Below are 24757 nucleotides of genomic sequence, written 5' to 3' on the forward strand. Positions count from 1 at the left end.
GGGCGGGGAAGGGAAGGGAAGGAAAAGGAGATGGCGGCTTCCGCGTGGCTGTAGCCTCGCCACAGGGCGCCGAGCCGCTGCCTCCCCGCCGCCGTGGGCTATGGCGCTGCCGCTGCCCCTGCCCGAGGCCGCAGCGTTGCTGGCCGCCTTCCTCCTCCTCCTCCTCCTCCTGGTGAGAGCTCCCGGGGGTGGCGTGGAGGGCTTGGGGTGTGTGGTGTTTGCAGCGGGGGTGGGCTCGCAAGGGGTGTGATTTGTCCCGGGGGTTGTACGCCTCCTGAAGGCACCCGCAGTGGGGCTCCTGTCCCAGCCGCTCAGGGACAAGGAGTGTGCTTCTCTGCTGCGAAAATGGGGAGCAAGGTTGAGCATTTTCGCATGGAAACCGAAATTCTGCCGCACGCCACCTCTGCTACGTCTGTGGTGCTCCCCAGGACCTGGGGAGACAGGTGCCAGCTGTATTTCGGCTGTGCATAGAAGTGCTCTGACAGAGGCGTGCTGCGCTCCAGAGTAATGCCACCGCTTCCAGTGGCTCAGTGCAGGACCGGAGGCAGCGCCAGCTGGCTGACAGATTATTTGGACAAGGTGCGGCGAGGCTTGGACCAACCCTTCGAGGGCATCCAGAGTCGCAGTTGACTTAAGACCATCTCGTCTAACTGTTAACCCAGTACTGACAAGTTCACCGCTAAACCATGCTGCCAAGTTCTACATCTACGTGCTTCTTGAACACCTCCAGGGATGGCGGCTCAGCCACCTCCCTGGGCAGCCCATTCCAATGCCGCACAACCCCTTCAGTGAAGAAATTTCTCCTAATAGCCAGCCTTGGGGTTGTTGTGCCCCCAGTGCAGGACTCAGCACTCAGCCTTGTTGAACCTCATGCAGTTGGCCTCGGCCCAGCCTATCCAGATCCCTCTGCAGAGCCCTCCTACCCTCGAGCAGATCAACACTCGCACAAGAAAGTTCAGGTCCATTGCAGTTTGGTGGATGAAGCAATGTACTATTGACTCATCTCATTACTGAAATATGTTTGGTTGCCCCTTGTAGCGTATTTAGCAGCTAGATAAACCTTTAATACATTGCTGGTGTATAAACAATGTTCAAATATTTTCTTGCTTATCTTTTTCATCACAGATTTGTGTGATTGCTCACATAACTGCCGTAAAAATGCCAGCCCTTCACCGATACGAGGAAGAAAAATTCTTCATAAACTCTGAAGGCAGGAAAGAATCTGTACCAAGTATACACGATCCCCCCACAAAGGAACTCTCTGTTGTTGTGCCTTCATACAATGAGGAAGACCGGTGTAAGATTTTTCTTGTTTTGAGAAAAAGAAGAAAATCTATCTGTTGTTCCTCTGATAATGCAGAGGTCAGTTTATGTTGGCAGTAGACTCTAGCACACCAGATTATGTATCTAATTTTCTACACCCTTTTCAGAAAACAGTCCAAGTACACTGAATTTCAAAATTAAGATATTGTGTAATTTGATTGTTGCTGCTAAAAGTAGGATGGAGCACTTGTAGGAATCTGCTTTATTTTGATAAAGTATAGCAGGATAGCTGCTCATTGCCCCTGTAGTTGCTGTAAAGCAAGGTGTATAAACAGACTTTTAAAATTAATTTCAGACTTGCTGTAAGCAACAGCAGCAGTTTCAGACAAGCAGGAAAGGGATGATCTGATGGTTTTGATTCTGCTGTTTGGCTTTTGGTTTGGTCATATATATGAGGACATAAGACTAAAAAGCGAAGTCTTTCCAATGTGACAGAAAATGTCAAGCTGTAGAGCTGTAGTTGTGGTTGACATGATAGCACAAGCACGTTTCTGTTCTTGGTGAGTGAAAGTACCAGGCTGTTTGGGATTCTCTTGAGGGATGTTGACAAACAACGTGCGTCTGGACACAAAGTAGGCCTGGCTCTTTCTTGAGTCCAGTGCATTCCTCAGTTCTGGTTCTCATATATGTGCTTGCAGTAAGCAAGAACATAAATATTTCATGTGCTTTTCATTTAGTTGTCTCGCTGGAGACAGAATAAGCGCTGGTGATGTGCTCAGGAATGAGCATATCCTGCAAAGACAACCGTAACGTCGAATGTCTTTCTAATGTGCAGATAAATCAGCTGCAAAAATAGCGTAAGTTTGTTGGCTGAAGCATCACAGCCAACAGCCTTAGTAGGAGAAGGCATGGGACTAAGTAGCATTAGGAATTTCTCTGTCAGTTGGCTTAAATAGAAGAAAGTCAGTGCTGGTTTGCAGGGTCAGTCTTGGAGATTATTTTAATTTTTTCTGTAATACTACTTAGAGAATTGCATTTTAAAATGGAAAGTGGGTTCTAATCTTTAAAACAAATTTTTGTTTCTGTCTTACATGTGTGATTTTTTTTTTTCATTGTTCTTGCACTCAGAAAGAATGGGGCTTAGAATTGCAGGTGCTAAGCTTGTCTGCTGAAGCTGGTGTGGCATGAAGAAAGCAATTTGCTCATCTTAGCTTTGGGGTTGTTGTCAGCTTGCATGTACAGATGCTTTTTGGTGTTTAGCATGTTAAAATCTACTAACTTCATTGTTGTGTTTTTCTTGTCTAGTACCTCTTATGATGGATGAAGCTATGGATTTTCTGGAAAAAAGACAGGTATTTTCATTTTGCATTCAAAATATATTATCTTTATTTACTATATGTAATAAGTCTGTGATCTATTCACTTTGATTTTTTTGCTGTATGTTAAATAGCCACTTGGAAGTAACACTTCTGTCTCTTATCAGTTATTTTTAGATTGAATACTGGAAGGCATTTTTTTAATTAAATTTAATTACTACTATATGATGCATGCGATCTCTCCAAGATGGGGACTAAGGATTAATGATACATTTAACATTCTAAACTATAAAATTGTTTGTCCCAAACAGTTTTTTAAACATGTGTTCTTCATTAGGGTTGGTTATTTCGGTAAGAAGCCTCTTGTGGGTTTTGTTTGGTTTGTTTGTGTTAGCAGTGATGTTGTTCTGAACTTTCATCTCTTATAAATTAATTTTTTTTTAGTAATAAATGGTAGTTGAAGAACAATATGACAGCCAATATAATGGAACAGGCGTCAAATGTGGCAAAATTCTTTGACTAAAATTGCTACCGTAGCAAATTTACTGCATGATGTTGATGCCTGTCTCAACATGAATAGTTGAAAACTGCCAGAGGTAAAGTATGCTGATGTTGAAAACACCTACTATGGACTTCAGATATTGGATGAAATGCATTTTTTCTGTTCTTGTTTTTAAGAAACGAGATCCTTCATTCACTTATGAAGTAATAGTGGTTGATGATGGAAGCAAAGATCAAACCACAAAGGTAAGAAAAAGAAGTGTCTTTCCAAGAAATCAGAGGTATGGATTTTTACATTGCAGTTGTGAAATAATGTTTTGCCTTTACATTTTGTTACTTGAAATACTTGACGATTCAAATTCAAGTTCCTGAATACTTTCTATCATTGTCCTACCTGAATGATGGATGTCACATATGCATAAGCATACACATATAATTATTTTTTGAATGCCAGTATTCTTAACTGGCTGATGTGCTGGCCACACAGTTTTTTCTGCTGCTGAAATTGTAAAAATTCAAATCTTAGCTTCAATAAACTTCTAAAATATTCCATATGTGCACAGTGATGTGAATAAAAACTTAAGGAAACATTAGAAGCCTTTTAGAATAGCAGATTCGTACTGTAATTGACAGAATGGCTGATACATTGTGTTGCTCTTTACTGTATCCTTTGTGGCATTGTTCATTTTAAAATCCCTGTGACAGTAACAGTGCTTTCAAAATAGTTCTGCATTCTTCTCCTCCTACTTCGATGAATGTCACTGGAAAGGAAAGGTGGCCAACTTGGGATTTTTTTATTATTATTTCTAACTACTGCTTGGTAGACTTTTGGGTCAGGTATTAACATGAATGCTGCTTTTTCATTTTCTTCATAAGTTTCTCAAGCTTAAGCTTGTCCATTAAGTACTGTTCGTATATATTTGTTGACTTTGCATTCCTTCTAGTATCATTTCTAACTGAGTGCACTGTGGCCATGGGCCTCTGGACTTGCAAGGACTTGTGGCAGCTGTTAGAAAAGATTAGAGGAAAAAGTTCATTTATTTGTTCTCCCATAGCATGAAAGAAGTCTGCACATCAATGTGAATAGGATTTTATATCACTGATTTTTTTTTTAAGACCACAGAGAGCAGCAAGACAAGTGAGAAGTAGGTAGCAGCAGCAAAAAATACATATTTTTTGATTAAATATTTGTGTTAGAATAAAAGGTCTGAAATAGTGTGATGTAAATTACATTAGTATTGTGAGTCTTTTGGACTTGAGTGAATGGGGTTTAGAATTGCTCGGAGGAATATCCTGTTCTACTGAACATGCCTATCTTCTCCAGTCTTCTTTTGTTGACTGTGAACTGGTTTTTATTTCCCCAGACTCCAGCAAACACTGGCAATGTATTTGTGGAGACTGAAGTGATTATAGCTATGTGCTATTAAATTAAAAAAAAAAAAAAGAAAGGGTGAGCAAATGTAAACTTCTACCTTGATTCCTGTTTTTGTTTTATGCTCGTTTTTTGTATGTCTATCAGGTTGCAATGAAGTACTGCAAGAAATATGGAAGCGACAAAGTGCGAGTTCTTTCTTTGGTAAAAAATCGAGGGAAAGGAGGAGCAGTCAGGATGGTAATTTATACTTTCATCTCCTTCTCTGTCTGAACTACCTGTGCCCAAATATGCAGAAGGTAGAGCTGTGCTGATCTACACTATGATTTCAATATATTGACAAAATGATTGCCAGAAAAATGAGTATAGGTTCCATGAATTAAAACAAAAACTCTTTATAAAAGAAGCTTATTTCAGATCTTGGAAACTGTATTTTATTCCTGGGAAGAAAAATTACAGAAAAACTCTTTTATATGGTGATTTTGTGTGTGATACAGTTTTGCACTTCGTAGTGTGTAGTGGGGCTTCATTGACAGTTTTTTTTTTTCCAAAGTCACACATGCTCAGTTATGACAATATATTTGGCAAACCCACCGTTGTTTCCCTGTCTGAACCCCATCAAACATTGTCAAAGATCTCTGACCAAGAACGTGACAAAACCTGCAGCATCACGTATGTTTTGCAGTGACACTGTGACTTAAGACTTATTATTTCTCAGAACTAATATAAGATTCTCTCTTGAATTCTCCTGAAAAAAATAGCACTGCATCCTCCTTTCCATAGTTAAATGACAAAGGAAGGCTGTTTAGTGTGGTGGCAACTGCTAATTGCTGCTTTGTGCTCCCCTGTTTAGCTGATGGTAGCAACTTGTCATGTCTCACAATTTTAGTTTGCAAAGCTTTTAGTTTGCAAGCTTCTCTGGAGATGGATTGTTAACTTTTCGTGTTTGTGCATTCCCCGTCATTTTGGGACAATGTGCAGTGTGTGAAGTCTTTAGATGTTGTTACAATATAAATAAATTGTTGTTAGTAGCAGAATATTAAGCCTGGCCTGTTGCCTTGAATCTTTGAGATAGGACTGTTCTGGTTGCTACATCAGGTGTTTGCAGTCTTTGCAGCTAGCTTATGACAAGTACTGATTTGGAAGGTGTAGATTTTTATTGACTATTTTGATCGCAGGGTGCCTTCATTTCTCGAGGGAAAAAAATTCTTATGGCTGATGCAGATGGAGCTACAAAATTTGCAGATATTGAAAAAGTAGAAGAAGGTCTAAAAAATCTTCAACCGTGGCCTGTGAGTATAAACTCTCTGTATTTTAGTTTAATACACATGCATGTAGATAAATTTTTATAATTCTCTTTAACTTAAGCTCTTTGAGATCCAGTTGAAAACATAGGTGTCAGTCTGAAGACCTCGCGTTTAGAAGTTGTGAGAATGGGCTGCAGGAAGTCGCTTCCATGGAGTTCTTACCTCCTTGGCACTCACTGTACCTATTTTAACGCAGCACATAATGTTCTATTTACCATTTTTCCTTTGAAGTTGTTACACTCTGTATAAATACCATGTTTTATTCACTTAAAAATAGTGTTTTTGCTTAGTTAACTATAGTATTCTTATCTGATGTCATCCTATATAACTTTAAGGGTGCATCTTAATTTCCTTCTATTTTTAGAGGTTTTATTTTCTCAGTATTGTTTGTTTAATGACAGTATCTGGAAGAATTCTTGTTGTAAATACCAATTCAAAAAACTGTGAAACAAGTTCCTCCTTGGATAGTCATTGTCTTTCAGGTGCTTGACCTGAAAGAACTGAGGTTTGTTTTCATGAGCCTAGCGCTTAAGTGCAGAACAAAGGGGGTACATCTGGCTAGGTTCCCAATATGCAAGAAATGATACACAGCCTTCCAGTGGGAACTCTCTGATGGCTGCACCTGTATAAAGGGCAGCGGCTGTCCGTGAGTGTAGGAACGCAAGCACTGGGGCCACCGGGTGGCAGTGTTTCCCTGATGCTTTTCACTGCTGAGGCGGCAGCAGTTGTTGCTGGTTCTCCATCGTCAATCCCACACTCAGATACAGCAGATTTGGGGGATTTTGTGTCAGAAGTAGTAGTGTGAGAATAACTTTAAATATTCTATTTTGATCATCTCTTTTGATTTAATTTGGGGTTATATTTGTGACTGAAACTGGGGTGTTTTACTTGTTTGAAGATAGATCAGGGCAACAAGTATTCTGTTATCCCTTCACAATGTAATATCTAAGGGAAACGTACATTATAACTTTAGGAGCCTTGCAATGCTCACTGCATATCTGTGTTTAGTACATTTACTGTATGCATACTTCAGAGGAATGATATAAACTAAGCCAAATATGAATAAATTGTAGCAATCTGTATGTACCATATACAAAATGTAATAACCTTTAGATGATCTGTTAGTTGTAAAAAAGATTTATTTTAGCCTTGGAATACAGCAGTAGAAAAAGTGCAGCTACAGGAAGCAGGAAAGTATACGCCTCTGAAGTTTTTATTATACTGTTATCATTACTCATAAAGGTTTCACGTGGAGATTCACAGAAAATTCCAATGATTCAGCAAATGTTAGTTTAACTAATAATTCTTTAATTTGAATTCCTGCACAGAACCAGATGGCTATTTCCTGTGGTTCTAGAGCTCATCTGGAAAAGGACTCAATAGCAAAGGTTTGTTTCCCTTTCTTTCTGTGTACTAGTACTCAAAATATTTCCGTTATTTGAATCTGCTCTACAGGTTTTACAATTAAATAAGCAAGATCTGTAAAAGAATGGAAGCTGAAAAATAGAAAACGCTTGCCATGAGTGAAGCATATGCTCCGTCACATAAAACGGATGTGTTCTAGATTTCAGGCACCACCAACTTTGAACTGGTTTCAGTTAGTGTTACGATTGAAGGATTCAGTTTTTCTAGTTGAGAACAGCTTACAAGCAGAGCTTCAAGTTCTTGACTTAACTGGTTGCTAGAGACCATTCTGGTTTCCTGTCATTAGGAAGGCACAGTCTGCAGAAGTTAACATTTTGTGACTGGTGAGTTAAAGCTCCTACAGTGGAATGGTCTCTCTTCAAGTGTACGTTTTCTGCCAGTAGTGGTGGAGTGGGAGGCAACTGATGAGTTCACTTTCATTGATTCTCTTCCACAGCAGGAGCTTGTTATCTACAGATCTTGAGGCCTGTTCAAAGTGAGTTAGGGATAATTAGCAATAAACTTTGAAGAGTATCTCAATCAGTGGGAAAGTACTGTACTGTAATTTTTCTGTATTATAGTAAAATTTTTGAGTTTGTACTCAATCTACTGAACAGTCCTGTTCAGTGTGTGGCTCTTGTAGAATAAACAGTGATGCATAGGCACAGTCTTATCTTGCATCTGGTTTTCCGATATCTTGGCTGGCAATAGTTGACAAAGCACAGGCATGGAACTCGTATTGCAACAGACGCATTGCTGGACTAATATTTTTGAGCATCGTTAGATATGCTCATCGTGTTGAATATTCTCAAGAGTAAGCTTTGTTTATGCTGATGTTTGATAATTGAAACTAATATATATATACCCAAATACTAAAATCCTTAAAAAAGTCCAGAAGAAGTTGTGCAGCACCTGGTAGATCTTTTTTCTTCCAGTTTATCAGGTGGCATTGGAGCAGTTCACTTGAAAAGAGTTCTTATAAATACTGGTGTGTATATGTCAGCATCCTCACCCAAAAAAAAAAGGAGGAAAAAAAAAAACAACACACAATTTTCACAAATAAGAATAAATCTTTGGCATGGAACTTGCATGCCTGTGGGACAGAATACACCATTTACAGTTAGCCTGTGAGTCCTAGAAATGTTGCTACTACATGAAGACCATGTAGCTAGATGGAGACCATGTAGCTCATAAATTGGAGCCCACAGAATTCCTTCCTGCTGTGTTGAGGCACTGAATATACATGAACTTTCTTCAGTGCATTCATATTTCTTAGCATCTTTGAAGGGTCTTGCTAGGTAAGGGAGAAGAATTGGAACAGCACTTCATCTTTTAATGCAAAAATACAGTTTGCAGGATGAAAGTATCCCTCCTTTGCTTCTTATTTCTCCCCCTATTTCTGACTTTTTGATGAGGGAATCATCAACTGATTAGGTAGCAATGTTCTGTTTAAAACATGTAGCACGTTTCATCACCCCAGCTGTCCCCAGTCTGGAAATGAGGGACTACCATACTGGGAAAAAACTGCTGAGTAGGGCAATAGGTATTAAAAATAAATAAATAAATAAATAAATAAAAAGATGCAAAATAATGTTTGAGAAGTTGGGATTTCTCTCTGGGCATAGTGGCATCTAGAACAGTAGAATGAAGCTGTGATAAGAAGCCATATGGGATTTATTAAGACCAGAATTTCACCCTTAAATTAAGTCTCAAGACATCAGGATTTCTGTTCTGCTTCTAGAATTGTTAATGCACTTTAATGACTCCATAAATAAAGGCATAAATAGTCCTGAGAGCAATGAACATAACCCAGGAGCTCCTTTTTGCAAAGTAAGTGCACGCTATTACAAGATGGCAGTCACGCAGCCTCTTAGAGCTTTCCTTCTGGGACTAGTAAGTAGTCTTGTGTTCTTGGTCACAGGGTGGCTCACCTTCACCAACAGAGCCAAAAAATCCACACCATATCTACCATTAGCTCAGGGTGAGAGCTCTTTTCTAAGAGGCACAAGGTATGAACTTTAATTTCCTTAAGCCAAAAGCCGTTACATAATAAGCTGAACATCTTCCCATTTTTCAACTGAGGTTTGCAATTATTAGCTTTAAAGGCATCTCTTATCACCCAGAGATGTTTAACAGATGAATTGTTGGCTCATAAAGATTTTGCGTGGTATTTGGCTTGCTGTCTTAAATACAATCATCTAAATTCAGCTTAATTCAGCAGTGAGTTCGGAAGTGATTTGTGGGTCTGAGTCCTGTTTGTTTAGGAGCTGTCTTGAACACAAGACTAGGAGTGATCTCTGCAAACCCAGAGGCCAGCCTCTGGATTCCATGGACAAACACATTTGTGTGATTATTATGTCAAGGGCAAAAGTGTAACCAAAGAATAGACTGTGAGAACTTGTAGCAGGAGCATAAAATATATTTGCAAAAGAACAGAAGAGGTGACTGGAACATTGCTGGAAATATAAAATTAAAAATTACCTTACACAGCAGCTGTTACTTCTGTCCTGTTTGTTACTTGGTCCATCACATGCTGAAAAAAAACATCCATTCTTTAATTGCATTCCTTTAAGTGCCTTAACACATTGTGTGTAATCTCTGGAGATCATTGAATCTTTAAGGAAAGAAGTGTTTTGCAAACAACAGATGCTCCTGTTTTTTTGTTGTTGTTTGGTTTTGGTTTTTAGGAATAACAATAAACTTTCAAAAGAAATGTTTTGGAGTAGCAGCTGGAACCTGGGTAGTTTTTACTGTATATCCTTAAGAATAACAGTCTTTATGCAGCCCTGCTGGCTTATTCTCCAGTGTCGGTTGTGTTAACTTTTGAATTTGTTGGACTTGTTCAGCCAACCAGACAGATACACGCAGTGGAGTAGAGGATGTAGCATGCCATTCCACCTTCCTCCTTCACTCTCCTCTTCCTGGTACCCCCAGTTCCCCGGAAATCACAGACTGTACCGCTCAATCTGAGTTGAAATCCAGGTTTGGGTTTCTGCTGTGTTTGGTTTGGTATTGTACAGAATGGAAAGCTGCTCTGAATTAGGGAAAGCAGCAACAAGAACTTGGACTTTTCATATCCTGTGCTTATATTCTAAGCATGAACTTGACCGGCAAGTCGTTCCTTTTCAGCTCTAACTTTGTTTCACTGTAAGAATCAAAAAGTTCTGGCTTGCTTCCAGTGCAAAACAAAAATATTTTACAGCCTTTGAAAGCCGTCACGAAACATGTTTATTGTCCTACAAGCCAGCTCTGTTGAAACGCTTCACTCATCACATAAATGAAGCCATCTAACTTCTTGTCTTTTTTTCACAGCGCTCGTATTTTCGAACTCTTCTTATGTACGGGTTCCACTTCCTTGTATGGTTTCTGTGTGTCAAAGAAATCAGGGATACGCAGTGTGGATTTAAACTCTTCACCAGAGAAGCTGCCTTGCGGATTTTCTCAACTCTCCATGTAGAACGCTGGTAAGCTCTCTCTTTTTGTTGTGTTTTTTTCTTTTCCTCATTGAACATTGTTTTGAAAAAGTAATTCCAGCATTGCAGCTACTATGAAACACGATGTCTGTGCATAAATCCTAGCTGTCCAGTTTCTTGATGGATTACAGTACTACTTGTATAGTAAAAATACCTTGGTATTTGCTAGGAATTCTATTTTATTCTTAAGATCTACTTCAGGAATTAGTTCATTTCACTCTTTTTGTGAAGATAGGGATAAGGGAAACAGATGGACTTGCTAAGTTTTGAACTAAGTTTTGACTTTAAAATAGCATCCGATGGAAACTGCAGGAAGAATTGTAAGACCACGTTGCAGAGGTTTTGGATAACAGTTTACTCCTTGATGCCTTGCTAGTCCATTTTACTTTGACATGTGGTGTAGAAAGAGTTTTGGAGTACTCAGAAGTAGTACAAATTGGTTTTGCCTTGTCAGACCAATAGGTGATTGATTAGGAGAGTGGACTCTTCTCCTCTCCACGTCTAAAAGAAAGAAAACCCAAACAGACTTTTTTTTTTTTTTGGTCTTATATTCCATTACTTATTTCCGAGAGTCCTCTCTCCTTTTACAGATATGAGCCCTAAAGGCAGAGTAAGAAATGGGGAGAAGCTCGTATTGTGATATGGAAAGTTGACGGTTATTAATCCTATTCAAAACTTAACAAACTATTTTTATGCAATACAACCTCACAATTGAGTGTTCCTTAACCAAAGCATTTTTCCTAATGTCCATATCTGACAAGATATTGGTAATTGCTAAAGGCTCAAAGAAAAAGGAAATACCTTTATTTTCTGGCTGGAATATCTAATGAGAGGACTACTGATAGATCTCATTAATTTAAGGCACTAGAAAATGATGCATGATCTATGAATTACTTTAGAACTTTCTTTATAATTTAGCTAGAGCAGTTCCCTTATGAGAGTTATAGTCATGACTATTGTTGTGAGACTGAAACGCTGTTTCCCCATAAATACCAGAGTTTCTGTAAACTTCCTAGTCCACAGTTATTGCTCAAAAGCATCACGACAGTCCCCAAGTTTAATTATCATCAATCTTTTCAAATTATTGTGTTCATACAAAAAAATCTCTCACAGGCTACTGCTTGCTACAGGGAGCAGAATTGCTGACCAGTGTTCCCCAAAAAATGCCTAATCCCACAGTCTCAGTAAAATCCATTGCATCTAGTTTTAGGTTGAGTTTTGGCAGTGGTAGTCACGCTTTATCACTCCTAGAGAATGGGCTTGTGAAGGTAGTGTTTGAGCACACAAATTTGATGCGTATGATGCAGCTTCTCTTAAAATGAATCTGGAATTTTGTGTGTCCAGCATCTGCAAAATCGCTTTCCTGGCTGAGAGGTTTCCTGATTGCCATAAAGAAAACCATATCTGAGCTAGAATCTTTATTTGTGCTGCTAACTCCAACGCCAAACATGATTTATAAAATTGTGTAAATTTCATATTCAGGAATTTTCTTAATACATGGCTAAACATGTATCCATAGCCCAGAAGTGCACATCTCAAAATTATCCTATTTAACTTTACTCTTTAAGCAGTTCAAGAAGGAACACTGAAAGGAATGAATTAAAACAATTATTTTAATCTGTGAAAATGCAATCATCAATTTTATGATGTTTTAAACTGAGTGTTTTGAATGTAATTTTGCTTACTGGTCAGACATACAAGCAGTGTTCAACTTCTTAAAGAAGAGCTTTAAGATTTGTTCTGCCACTTGTATTCTCTGTCAGCAAAGGAACAAAAGAGTAAAAATAATTGTGCTGTATGCTGTCACCTGTACCCCACTATCCAAGAATACAGGCACTGATAAAGGGATATTGCTAATTTATTTTATAGTAATTTTATTGCTAGTGTGGAACACACCAGCACTTCAGGACTTGGTGTGCTAATACATTGTGCTTTTATGTGCTGCTATAAAATTAGACTTCAGTACTTGCTTTTTTATTTACAATAATCCATAAACTAATCCCGTAAATGTTTTCCTTTTTATCTGAAACTTACTGGTTCATGAAGAAGAATATTTTGTTAGTCAAAAAAAAAGAACAGCTCAAATTCTTCCAAAAAGCAGCTCTTCAGATACTTCCAAGTCACAAATCTGCCAAAAGTAATACTTTTATTTATTTATTTATTTCCTTTAATTTTCTGCCAAAACAGGCAATATACTGTCTGCTTTTTTACTCATATGTCTTTCAGGCAGTTCTTGTGCTTCCCTCACTTTATTTTCATACCTATTGGCTAATTTCAACCAAATCTGACAGAACAGTAAAGATCTCAAGATGAAAGGCTTTGCCACTGCTGAAGAAAATACTACAATATTATAATTATACAATACTAACAAAAGTTAGTCTTCAGCTCCATAGCTAACATCCAGCTTGTGCAAGTGGAAGCTAACATTGTAGTGCACAAAACAGATTATTGTCCCTTTCCCAGTCAGTATTTGCAAGATCTGGAAATAAACTGGGGGAGAAGGAAATAAGCATGTGGGAAAAGTGAGTATATTAAAGGAAATGGTTGTTTTAAGTGAAATGTCTGTGGTGTACAGACAGTTGGGACAGCTGCAGTAGGAAATGGTATAGAGACATCAGCCATTCATCTCACAGGACCATGCACTGGATTTCTTTGTATTTAATAATGTAATAATCTGAAGTAATCCAGTAGTAGAAATTCCTTACTTTAAATAAAACTGGCTTCTGATATGTTTCCATCACATAGCTGGTGTGTAAAAATGAAAATAGAAACTGGTTAGACGTTGTGGCATGGAAGTTCTGTCACCTGGTGAGTATGAAGCTGTCAGAGGAAGGACTATGGAGCCTTCTTCCTACAGCTGCCTGATGCCAGTATTCAGTATTATATAGTATCCCTAACTGGGTCACAGAACAACTCATTCATACTGAGATCATTGGCAAGGAATTGGAGAGAAACCTCCATGTTGATACTGGACAAGAGGCTCCGAAATCTACATTTATTACCACCCCTCCATCACTGCGGTGGTGTTACTTGATATCTAAAGAAATCAGTTGATTCTGTTTGAATCTTAAAATCTGTTTGAATCTTAAAATCCCGTTAGTTAAGTACTGAAAGAAGATTTCAGTTCAGTGCTCAGATACTCTGGTAATAATGGAGGAGAGTGCTGGAGAATGCAGCAAACAAGCAGCATTTAATAGCATCGTATCCATCCGAGAGCAAGCACCATGGTCATAGAGTCTGTTATGGGCTTCCCTGCTGCTGAACCAGCGTGTGGTAAGCTGTTTAAGAGAGTGACTGCAGGTTCTGCAAGAGCCTTTCTGCTCAAGTTTTGTCAGGCTCCAATTTCTGGAGGTGCTACGGAGTTGAGTGAATTCGTACAGGAGGTCATATTTAGACTAAACACTGATATATAACATATTTAATAAGATCTTAATATGAAATGGCTATAAAATTGGTTTTCTAATAATCCCTGCCTGAATTGTTAAGTTAATTGCTCAGCTAGAATATAAGTACGTGCACCCAAAGGACTGGATTTCCTTCCATCTCATGTAGAGTGCATCTGCTTGTCACCTAGCATCTGAAGCAAAAGAACAAGGGACAATATTAGGGTATCATTCATTTCTTTCTAGTGTAGGCCTCTAAAATGTGCCAGATGAAGTGTGGCCAACAAGTGCCCATTTCCTGCCTCTGACTACAGAGGGATGCTGGACAATTTGTACAGAAGGAGCTATCTCTGTAGGTAACTGGAGTTCAGCAGGGTAAATTCCACTCACGGTGTCACAATATGTAGGAAAAATGTCAAGTTGCTTGTGCATCAATTGCATTAAAAATACAAAACTATTCAGTAAATCCTCAACATCGTGGATTAAGGTGAAGACTACTAACCCAGTTTTGTATCTGAGGCAGGTCAATTTCTGGGCCATATGGGCAATGTTGGTTGTTTCTGTAGACAAAAAGCCCAGAGAATTCTTCCCTTCAGAAAAAGGAATTCAAGTGTCTTTGCATACCAGGGAGCGTAAGTGCTGAATTAGCACTGGGTAGCAGTAGACTGCACTGAAGTGCTGGATCTTGTCAATACTGCCATAAGGCAGAGCAACACTTATCCAAGAAATAATACAGGTGTTTTGTCGGTATGTCTCTCAGCAGGCTGATAACACACCTCACTCAGAGAGCGAGTGTTAGGAGCACAGTCTCTTTCTTGGAAACTGAAAGTCTCGCACTCTGACTCCGGTCAATGTAAGCAACATAGCTATCCTGCTGCTAGGCAGGAGAGAACGAAAGATTTTTGTTTCCATACTTCGATTGTTGTCAGAGACACCAAAAACAAATGCTTATGGTGTTTTTAGTGTTCGATTAGCACCACCTTTAAATGGAGCCTTGTGTTTCCATATCCACCTGTCACGGGAAAAAATTGGAAGGGGGGTAGCAACAGGACAGGACATCATGATCTTCATTTATATGATCCTGTGTCTGCCTTTGACAGTTTCAGTATTAATTTAATCACGAGGAAATAAACAAATTTCAGCTGCAGTAGAAATGAAAAGCTAGTTGCTCAGACCTCCACATTTTTCTGCTTTCATCATGCTTTTCTCTTCCAGTTGACACTGAGTTGTGTATCACCTCTTTAATGTTAAAAATACTAGAAAATTAAGACCACAGTTGCCTTCTTGCTATGCTGAATTTAATTTATAGATGCTTATATTTAGGAAATCTTAAAAGCAAACTGAAATATACAGAGAAAGATACTGTTTTATCGTTACAGTGATGAGAATCATAACAATTTTTCAAAAGAGACCAAGATAGTTCCTGGAATATTTTATTACTCGAACTCTAAAGTTCAGAAAGCATTTGAAAAATTAATAGATGCTGGAAACTGTTTATATTTTTGATACTGAGAAGTCATGCTTATTTTGTACACAAGATTTTTTTTTGCAAGTGTTTTCTTCTTGTGTGTAACTGTTCTTTGGAGAGATGGCTGTATGTATATGAATGCAAACTAAACGTTCTTGAAATTTACTTTCTACATAGCAAAGTTTTGACATTAGTTTGAAATGAGAGCAACCTTTTGAACAGAGAGCATATGCTTTGTGTTTTAGGTTCTGAATCTGATTATACCACTAATCTATTTTTCACAAATGGATGGAGCACATTTTTTAAATTAAAACTTAAAAGAAAATTAAAAGAGGTATTTTAAAAACGTAATAGAGATGGTTGGAATTACTCACTTTCAGATTCCAAAAGAAGCTTTACTTCTGCATCTATAGTTTTGACCTGGAAAAGTGTAACTTTCTATGTTAAATTATAATGTGCAAGAGGAAAACCGGGAAATCAATTGCCTCACTGACAGAATTTTCCTATCCAAAATTTGATCATTGATATTTTTGCTGACTACAAAAAAAAAAAAAAAATTTCTTCCAGCCAGAATTTTTTCTTTCCTTACACAGAAGAGCTAGACGTGGCAGCAGTTATTATCCTACGTGGAATACTGATAAAATGAGAGGAAATTCAAAAGACAGTTTTTGTTCTGGCTTGATTGACATAATTTTGTAAAGTAGCAATTTATAATGATATTAAGCAACTTAGAAGATCATTGATTAGCTAAATTGATTAGATTAGAATATTGATACAATAGATGAAAATGTTATTACTTTTGTCTAAAAAAATGCCTTGTGCACTGAACAAGCCATTTTTTCACATTTAAAACACACAAATTCAGTATAAAGAAGTCATGTTTGCTTCTTCAGTCTATCACTAACCTCTAAATGTGAATGTGTAAAAAAAAATTACAGAAAAAGAAGCGTTCATTGCTTAGATAAACACAAAAATGGTATGGAAGGACTTTTTTCTACCTCTTCAGCATTGTAGACGAACACAAGCAGTGGAATGAATTGTTTTTTCCTGTTTTTATGCATGTCAAGTAGAATTGTTTATGGACATCTAATCAACACAAAAATATTTTGCTGTTACAACTATCTCTGTTTTGTCTTGTAGAAGTAAAAAAAAAAAAATCCTGCTTTGAGCAGGCACATGTGGGCTTTCAAAAGCCCCAGTACAGCTGGAGCATGACGGTATATTTCATTCTTTCTTTGGCCATTGAAAGTTTTGTCTGCCCTTTAAGAGTTTGCTGGAACAACACATCATCTTAATTATAGAAAAGTTCTAAATTTCTGTTGCGATGGTATATCAGAAGGCCAAATTTTGATATTTGAAACATTTAGTATTGGACCAACAAAGCCAAACAGCAATTTCAAAATAATGATTAAATTTTTAGGATAGATATAAGTTGAAACATTTTGCAGGTTCAGTTTAAAAGGGACTGAATTCACCTAAACACCTACCAACCTGGTGTTCAACCGAGTTTTAGCCAGCATAGCCTTAAATTGTAACTTAATCAGAAGTATTTAGCATAAACACAACCACACGGAAAAGTTTTCCTGTGTTTTATACTTCATGTTTGTGTTAATTAACACATAATGGAGCCACTGTTAGAAGTAGGTGGGGAAATGGTTCACACCGTGTATTTTGGGGTTACTTCAGGTACTTAAATTAGAGCCTGAACTTTCTACGTGATCAAGGAAGAGCATTAAGCATTTCTAGGAATTCATTCAAGCTAGAGCCAAACATAGGTGCTCTGAACTGTGTTCCACGCCCAGGAGGCGCCTACATCTGCTCTCTGCAGGAGGATCCCCTGAAGTACACGGTGGGAACAACTCCCTGCTATTCCCAACAGTGGTTCTGTCACACGTTAACTACTCGCAAGTGGCTGACGTGCTGCTTCATGTCAAAGCGCGTGTATTGCACTCATCAGCTCATCCACTGGTGTTGCTTTGATCTCTAGAGCTGGCTTCAGCTAATATACCCACGCCGAAATCCTGGCTAGGGAAACTGAGTACTTCTGTACTGCCTGGATTTGGTGGTCTGCAGTCTGAGCATAGCGTCGTCGGTGTACTGAGTACTGTACAACCCATATTCCCTCATTAACTCTTCTAGCACGCATATGGTTTGTGCTGGAAGATGGCGGGGAACAGCTGAAGGAAAGCAGTACCCCAGCAGCATCCTACAAAAGTCATTCTCCTTTCAGCCTCGAATAGAATACTTTATAATTCAGGATATGTTCACTGTCACACAAATGACAACCACATGTAACAATATTAGCGTTCAACCTGATTAATTCCTGTCCTTTTATACTTTGAGCACTGTAGTTTGCCAAACTATTTAGTGTTGCTGTACTCTGATGTATATTACTGACATTCCGGTAATTGGTTGTCCATAGGAATTGTTGCAAACAACCATTAGTTCACCAGGCTAATACTTCATGGAGTAATATTTTTAGAGCAGTTCATATAGTATAATTCATCAGACAATTATTCTGTGTCTCTTAAGATTTTTAGTCAGTTAAGTAGTATGTATTGCAAAATTAGATTGACTCTTAATACACATGACTCATAAACATTCAAAGGTGAATACATGGGTTTTTGGCTTACAAATATAAAATGTCAGCAAAAAATCAAGTAGTACAATTTCAGTAAAAGAGACCATGGCATAATTAATAAAATAATATTCAGCCCTAATTTAAAGAAAACAGCAAAATGGCAAGGCTGTTTGGCACAGATTCAGTTAACTGAGGAAAAAAAAAATACATACATTTATTACTGTAACTGTTTTTGTGACAATTAAAAGGTCTGCGTCCTAATCAAAATTGAATAATGGTTCTAAATTCTCTATATAAAATATCTAGTTTCTGTAGATAATTTCTGTTTATGCTGCCTTTGCATGTTTTAATGCTGTTCAGAGTGGTATCAGTAGTTCTATTTACACGTACTTACCGTGTGAATTCAGGTTGATGCGTGTTTGGTAACGATTTCACCAGCAGGCCTGTGTGCTTCACTGGGAACCTATGTGTACGTGTCATACCTGACTAATTACTTCAAAGTCGCTTCTCTTGCTTCTCTTGTTTCATTCATTAATAATTTTGCAGAAATAGCCTGCACTGCTTGAAAGGAGAGGGTGGATCGAAGTACAAGGAAGTAATGTCTGAATTTGGCTAGCCACCTGCTAAAGTATGTCTTTTTGCTTGCTCTTGACCACCTTTCTGTCCCACAGCTGTTGTACAAATGGAAGTACTAGTGGCTAGAATTCAAACAACACTTGAAGCATGAAGGAATTATATTATTTAATTATTTTATTGCATACATTTTCTCCAATGGCAACAGATTATTATTTTTTTCTTGTTTCAAAAAACAATTGATTTGGAGTTAGCAATGAGAATTTAAGGAGATTCTAAAAGTATGAAGTTATGGAGAGAAAATATGGGTTAGTGTTGAATTGTATTTGACTGCCTCACAGCAGTATTTTCAAGACCTATACAAGTTGTTCTGCAACTTCTGTTCCACTGGCTTCAAACCAATAGCTTGGCTAGAACACTTCCAATTCCTTGACCTTCAAGGTTTAGTTCCCTGGGAAATTAACTTGTGTTTGAATATATCTTGAATCTAACAGAAATCAGATATGGATGGCCATTGATAGTTTTCTTCTAATACAGACTAATATCTTTAAAAATCGAAAAGGTGGTGATTTTTGTTTTGTTTTGTTTTGTATTTTTATTTTTATGAGAGAGGAAGTCTTTAGCTTGAATTTCAATGACCAGCAAGGAACAAGAACAGCCCTACTGGTAACTGAAGACTGCAATGGGAGAAAATAAAGACCTAGCAATCAATAAATTTAAGAAATGTAACCAGCATCACCAAAAGCTTCATAATTGTGATTTGCATTCAGTCTTGTCAACAGCAACTACCGGTAACTTCGTATGCTGATTTCTACAGAAGCATTATAAGCCACCGTTGCCAAAGCACTTTTCTAATACTAATAGCCTCAGTGCTTCAGGTTCTGAGGGACTATTTGAGCATATACTTGTAAGAATGAAGCACACAATTTTCTGTGCAGAGAACAGTAAGGATTAAAGCTTATTTTGGAGAAACTAGACAAGGGGGTCAGATGACTTAATTAGCGTAGGATCACTTCCCCAATTCATTTTGCTGCACAGCCTATGAACAATTGTGCAGGGAAAAAAAAAAAAAAAAAGACAGGTCTTTAGGGTTTTTATGTTGTACATTAAATGGTCACTGGGTAAAGTACAGCTGTTGTTCAGGCTCTGTTACGTACACTACCTTCTCAAATCACTTCTGTGCTGCTGTCTTTATTCTTCACTTAGAAAGTTCAAGGAGGAAGTATCATATCAGCATAAAAACAGTGGGTAGTCGTCCTCTGATGAAAGTAGTAGAGATGTAGATTGACATTGCACATTTGACTGCTTGGTCTTCAAAATTTTCTAAATCCTGATTGTGACAGAATGAAGTGAGCAGTGGTCTGAGCTCAGCATGACACACACCTTCAGAAACAGAGTGCAGTGAAGTATTGTTTTCTGTACGTTGGCTATTTTCTTACTCATTCAGTCAAGGAAATTATTTTCCCTTTCATGTGCATCAGACCTGTAGGGAATTGGTACGAACTTCATAACTGAGCACCAACCTATTTTAAATTATGCTAAGGAGTTAATTAACAGTACCACCACCTTCCTTCTGGAAATAAATATCACTCTATATTGCTATTTCCTGTTCTATTTCAGGGCATTTGATGTAGAACTTCTTTACATAGCTCAGCACTTGAGAATACCTATAGCAGAAGTTGCTGTCAACTGGACTGAAATTGAAGGTAAGGAAATGGTTTCTTTTCTTGGCAAGATTCCTTAAGTGTCACTCCCAAATAAAATATCTGAGGGTCTTCCCAGAGTGGATCGTTTTATCCAATTTTGATAGTACACAACCTTCTTTCCATAAAAATTTTGAATTTCATGTCTGCCCGCCTTCTGATATGGCATGGTAGCACAGGAAGAATAGGTGAATGGGTAACACTGGAGACAAAGATAGGTAATTATACTGCTAGGATAGAGTACTACTTCAGCAAGTCCTCTTGCAATAATATGTTAATAAAAATAGTGCAATTGTAAAATGCTCTGCAGGAAGCCTGACCATCATTGTTTATTGATTCAGTTCTGTTTCTCTGTTTCTCCTTCCAAAATTCTCAACCTATCTATTAAGGTCTCCTCAAGAGCACCCTCTCTTCTGAAGATTTTGTTTAATTCTTTGAAACTTACACAGAGATCTCTGTTACTGGGGTACTAGAAAGAATAGTTTTATACGTTTCTCAGTAGCAAAAACAACTTAAGAGGTACTGCTCGTTTCTGCTTGCTTACTTCCTCTGATCAAATGCAGTTCCTTTTTTTTTCTATAATATTTTATTTTTAAGCTGAATCTTTTCTCCTCAACAAAACCCCTGAACAACAAAAAGTATAGTGAACTGTGATGGTGACAAAGGGTGCAAGCAAGTAGAGAACATCCTAAACCAACTTTACGATAAAAGAGAATATTTTCTTTCAATACGGTTCCATTTGTGCCACCTAGCACTAATGTTGGCAGAGATGGAAGAGGAATTGGTTTCATGGTGTGTGTTCCTTACCTTGCCTGAAGGCTGGCAAATTCGTGTTACTGCCGTAAGAGATAGGGAGGTTATTGTCTTTCAAATACAATTTCCAAAGACTTTCCAAAGTCGTTCAGAAATCATTTGCTTAACTATTGGTATTCAGGTTCCTATTTATTTGAAGAAAGTCCTGTTGCAGAGAATACTGTGCATCCTGTGGCATACATTGAATTACTGCTGCTGCCACTCATGGTAGAGTGTAATTGCTATAAGGCAATATATTTTTAATATATATTTTTGTAATATTTTTTATGACAATTAAGGTGTAGGTGGTAGGGCTGAATGTGCTGAGAATGCAGAGGTTCATGACTAGTAAAAGTATGTTTTGCCATTGTTCATTTTTTCTAACAATGTCCTTCTGATTTTCTTCTTCATTAATCACAGGTTCTAAGTTAGTTCCCTTTTGGAGCTGGCTGCAGATGGGCAGGGATCTTCTTTTTATACGACTGCGATATATGACTGGTGCCTGGCAGCTTGAAACAAGAAAATGTAATTAGGTTATTTACATTTTCCAAATGTATTATTATACTTAATGGAACATGAGAACTATTTCAATCAAGTTAAATGGTGATGAAAGCTGAGGTAATTCTTCATTGCTCCTGCTATATGTTTCCTTTTTGCAGCATGTACGTGTTTTGTAAGATTGTCAACAGGGAATTTCTACAATGTTCTGAAAAGAGAAAGCATTTCCAAAAAAGATTTTCTTATCTGGTAGCCAGGTTTTTATTTTATTAAATAGTACTTTTTTAACATGTCTTATCAACTCACTCACAGAGATATGTCTGCTCTTGTCTCATCATACATTTGGAATTTCTCCTAGTGAAATTTATACAAATTAAAAAGAGGCACTCTATTCTACAAGGTGTGATACTGCGTTGTGAATGACCACAACCATTTATTTCTGTAGTATCTGGAAATATACAGCCATATTGCAACTTGGAATGATCAATCATGGCTCGCTCTAATGTGTATTTAGATTCAATGTTATGGGAAACATTAAATGGTTTTACTGAGTTTTAACAGTAATGTTCATAAGGCTGTTCTAAGGACTTTCAGTAGTCTCTTGACATTCCAAATGTTGTTGTCTGAAGCTGAAATAGTTTGTCTGAGATCAAACTGCAAATCGCCTCTAGACTATAGGAGTTCCAAGAGAAAGTACATTTCATTCTAAAATGTTGTCTTTTATAAATATGTTTTGTTCATACACACTAATTAATACTGCTGAATAATGCTGAAGGCTAGGAGCCCTTGGCATCTCCGAATGTGTAGTGAAAAGGGTATGGAAAACTAATGCAGAGCATGCAAAAATGAGCCCCTAGGCACACTGGGGGCCTGTGCATTGACAATGCACATTTGAAGTTCTCGTACTTCAAATGAGATCAGAGAGGGAGAGAAAGATCTCAAGTCTTATTAGTAGTGCCATACATTATTACAGTACTCAATTTCAGTGCTTTCAGAACAGTTGTGGACTGCCAACAAAGAAGGACAAATACAAATGTGAACAGATTTAAAGAATGAAGGGTATATGGTTGTATTTTCACATTTTTAACTGGTGATTCTTCTTATGTCTTCTGCAATGGTGTACTGCAATATTTTTTGCTTTTGTTAGGGTTACCTCAGTTTTCTGTAAATTTAAGTGCTGGAATAAATTCTCAAAAATATCTTTGATTTTATTTTGCAGATTTTACTGTGTCTGAGTTCACATACGTCTCTGTCATTTCTGTGGAATCAATCATGATTCATTGCTGACATTGCTTGAATAGAATACGAGCTTCTCAGTTTTGGTGAAATAAATTGCCCTGATTAAGCTTGGACAATAACAGCTCTGGCTATAATTAATTCAAGTTGCCAAAAGCAGCTCTCAAAAGCAGATTCCTAAAATTTCCCTCGTCTTATCTTAAAATTGACTTTATTTTAAATTTTAACCTACGTAGTTCACCTTTTTCAAATGATGAGACTTAGGTCATGCATTGTTTTCTGCATGGTAAGTAAACATCTGGTGACTTCTTCTTTAAGAAATTCTGCTTTTGTGTTGGATGTCAAAGCTTGGAAAGGGGGTGCTAAGTTTATGAATTTAAAAAAAAGTAGTATATTCTACAAAGCTTTTTTTTAAAAAAAACTATGCAGATTAACGCTCCAGTAAATCTCTCTTTATTGAGCTGTCTCCTTTAGCAACTGTGCACAGGTCATTCCAACAACAACACCAAAAAAAATTATCTTCCAACCTGAAAGATGCAGAGGTAAGGCTAGATGTACCATATTTGAGCTTTCTGGGGTTGGACACTGGAACTTGTTGGCAGGGAATTCTTTTAAGGGAGAAATGGGAATTATCTCAGTAAATTTGAGCCCTGGATAAAGGTCACTACACATCTTCGTAGTCCAGAGTCTGTTCTCTGTCTTTGAGGTCAACAGACATGGCACAGGTCACATCCAAATGCCTACGTCTTCCTTCCCAGCTGCCTTTCAAAGCAGGCTTGCCACATCCAAACTCCAACATCTGTTGGAGTAAGTTCTGGACCCACACTGACTGCCAAACTGTGCCTGAAAAATACTTTGAGAGCATGCTGACAGGCATGGGCAGCTAGGGGACACCTAGCACAGGTTTAGTTTACTTGTACAGGTGTAGCCTGACACACTCCATTGCAGTGGGGAGAAAAGTTGAACTGGGAGGGGGGGAAAAAAAAAGAGTAAACTGGGACAGAAAGAGTGTGGGGAGAAACTGAAAAGGAGGCCAACCTGGGGCTGAGACTGGAAGCCAGTGAGTGAAATGGAAGATGGGAAACAGACTGCACGAGGAATGGGAAAGGAACAGCAGTGGACTCAGCAAAAAGAGTAGAGCAAGGGAATGAGAAAGGAGACAGATCAGTTAAGGATGGAAAAAACAAACATTGCTGATGAGGGAAGGGGAAGCTTAAGGGGTTCAGTAAGCCAAGTCCACCACAAGAATAAGGTTAGGACAGAAATGACATGGTTTAAAACAAGTAGGGACTGGGGACAGAGCAATTTTCAGAGTCTGGAACTCAGGTTCCCTTTCTAAGATTCTCAGTTGTTATCTAACCTCTACAAAACCCTTTGGCAAATCATATCTCATCTTTATGTGCTAATCCATAACTGCCTGCTAGCAGGCTAATCCATAAATGCCTGCTAGCAGGCAGATTATTGTTCCACCCCTGGTCTCCGAAATCTGCAGTAGGCCTCCTGGTCCCAGTTCTGAACAGCATTAAGGAGCAATGAAGGAGTCTTTCACAAAGATATGGGAGACTATACATACCAAGCTTCAATATAAATTCACTTTTCAGAATTAGAAAGCCAAGTAGGAAGAACATAGGAAAAAAGTAGCCTTTCTGACATTTTCCCACATTGCGTATATGTGCTATGAGGAGATATTTGCTTATATAAGGACTGTTTTTCCTAAATACGTATTTTTAGTTCATTGGATTGATTCAGGAATTAATAAGTTGTATGGCAAAGGCAATTTGATTTGAGACCTTCTGTTTATAAGTTGGAAGTTTGGATAGTGTACACATGAGACAAAGGATAAAGAGGAACAGTATACTCTCCTTTATCAGCTAAAGTTAAAACAGG

At 38.0% G+C, this 24757-nt stretch overlaps 1 protein-coding gene across 1 annotated transcript; it reads left to right on the top strand.

The window, feature by feature from the left end:
• Positions 1 to 10: 10 nt before the first annotated feature.
• On the top strand, positions 11 to 22831 carry ALG5 (ALG5 dolichyl-phosphate beta-glucosyltransferase). Its single transcript, XM_035542869.2, has 10 exons — positions 11 to 172; positions 1126 to 1297; positions 2569 to 2615; positions 3258 to 3326; positions 4600 to 4692; positions 5631 to 5744; positions 7088 to 7147; positions 10476 to 10627; positions 20262 to 20347; positions 21557 to 22831. Exons 1-10 carry the CDS (start codon positions 101 to 103, stop codon positions 21667 to 21669), a joined length of 978 nt encoding a protein of 325 aa, XP_035398762.1. The 5' UTR covers positions 11 to 100; the 3' UTR covers positions 21670 to 22831.
• Positions 22832 to 24757: the final 1926 nt, after the last annotated feature.

This window comes from Cygnus atratus, chromosome 1 (assembly GCF_013377495.2).
Source record: "Cygnus atratus isolate AKBS03 ecotype Queensland, Australia chromosome 1, CAtr_DNAZoo_HiC_assembly, whole genome shotgun sequence".
Lineage (NCBI taxonomy): Eukaryota > Metazoa > Chordata > Aves > Anseriformes > Anatidae > Cygnus > Cygnus atratus.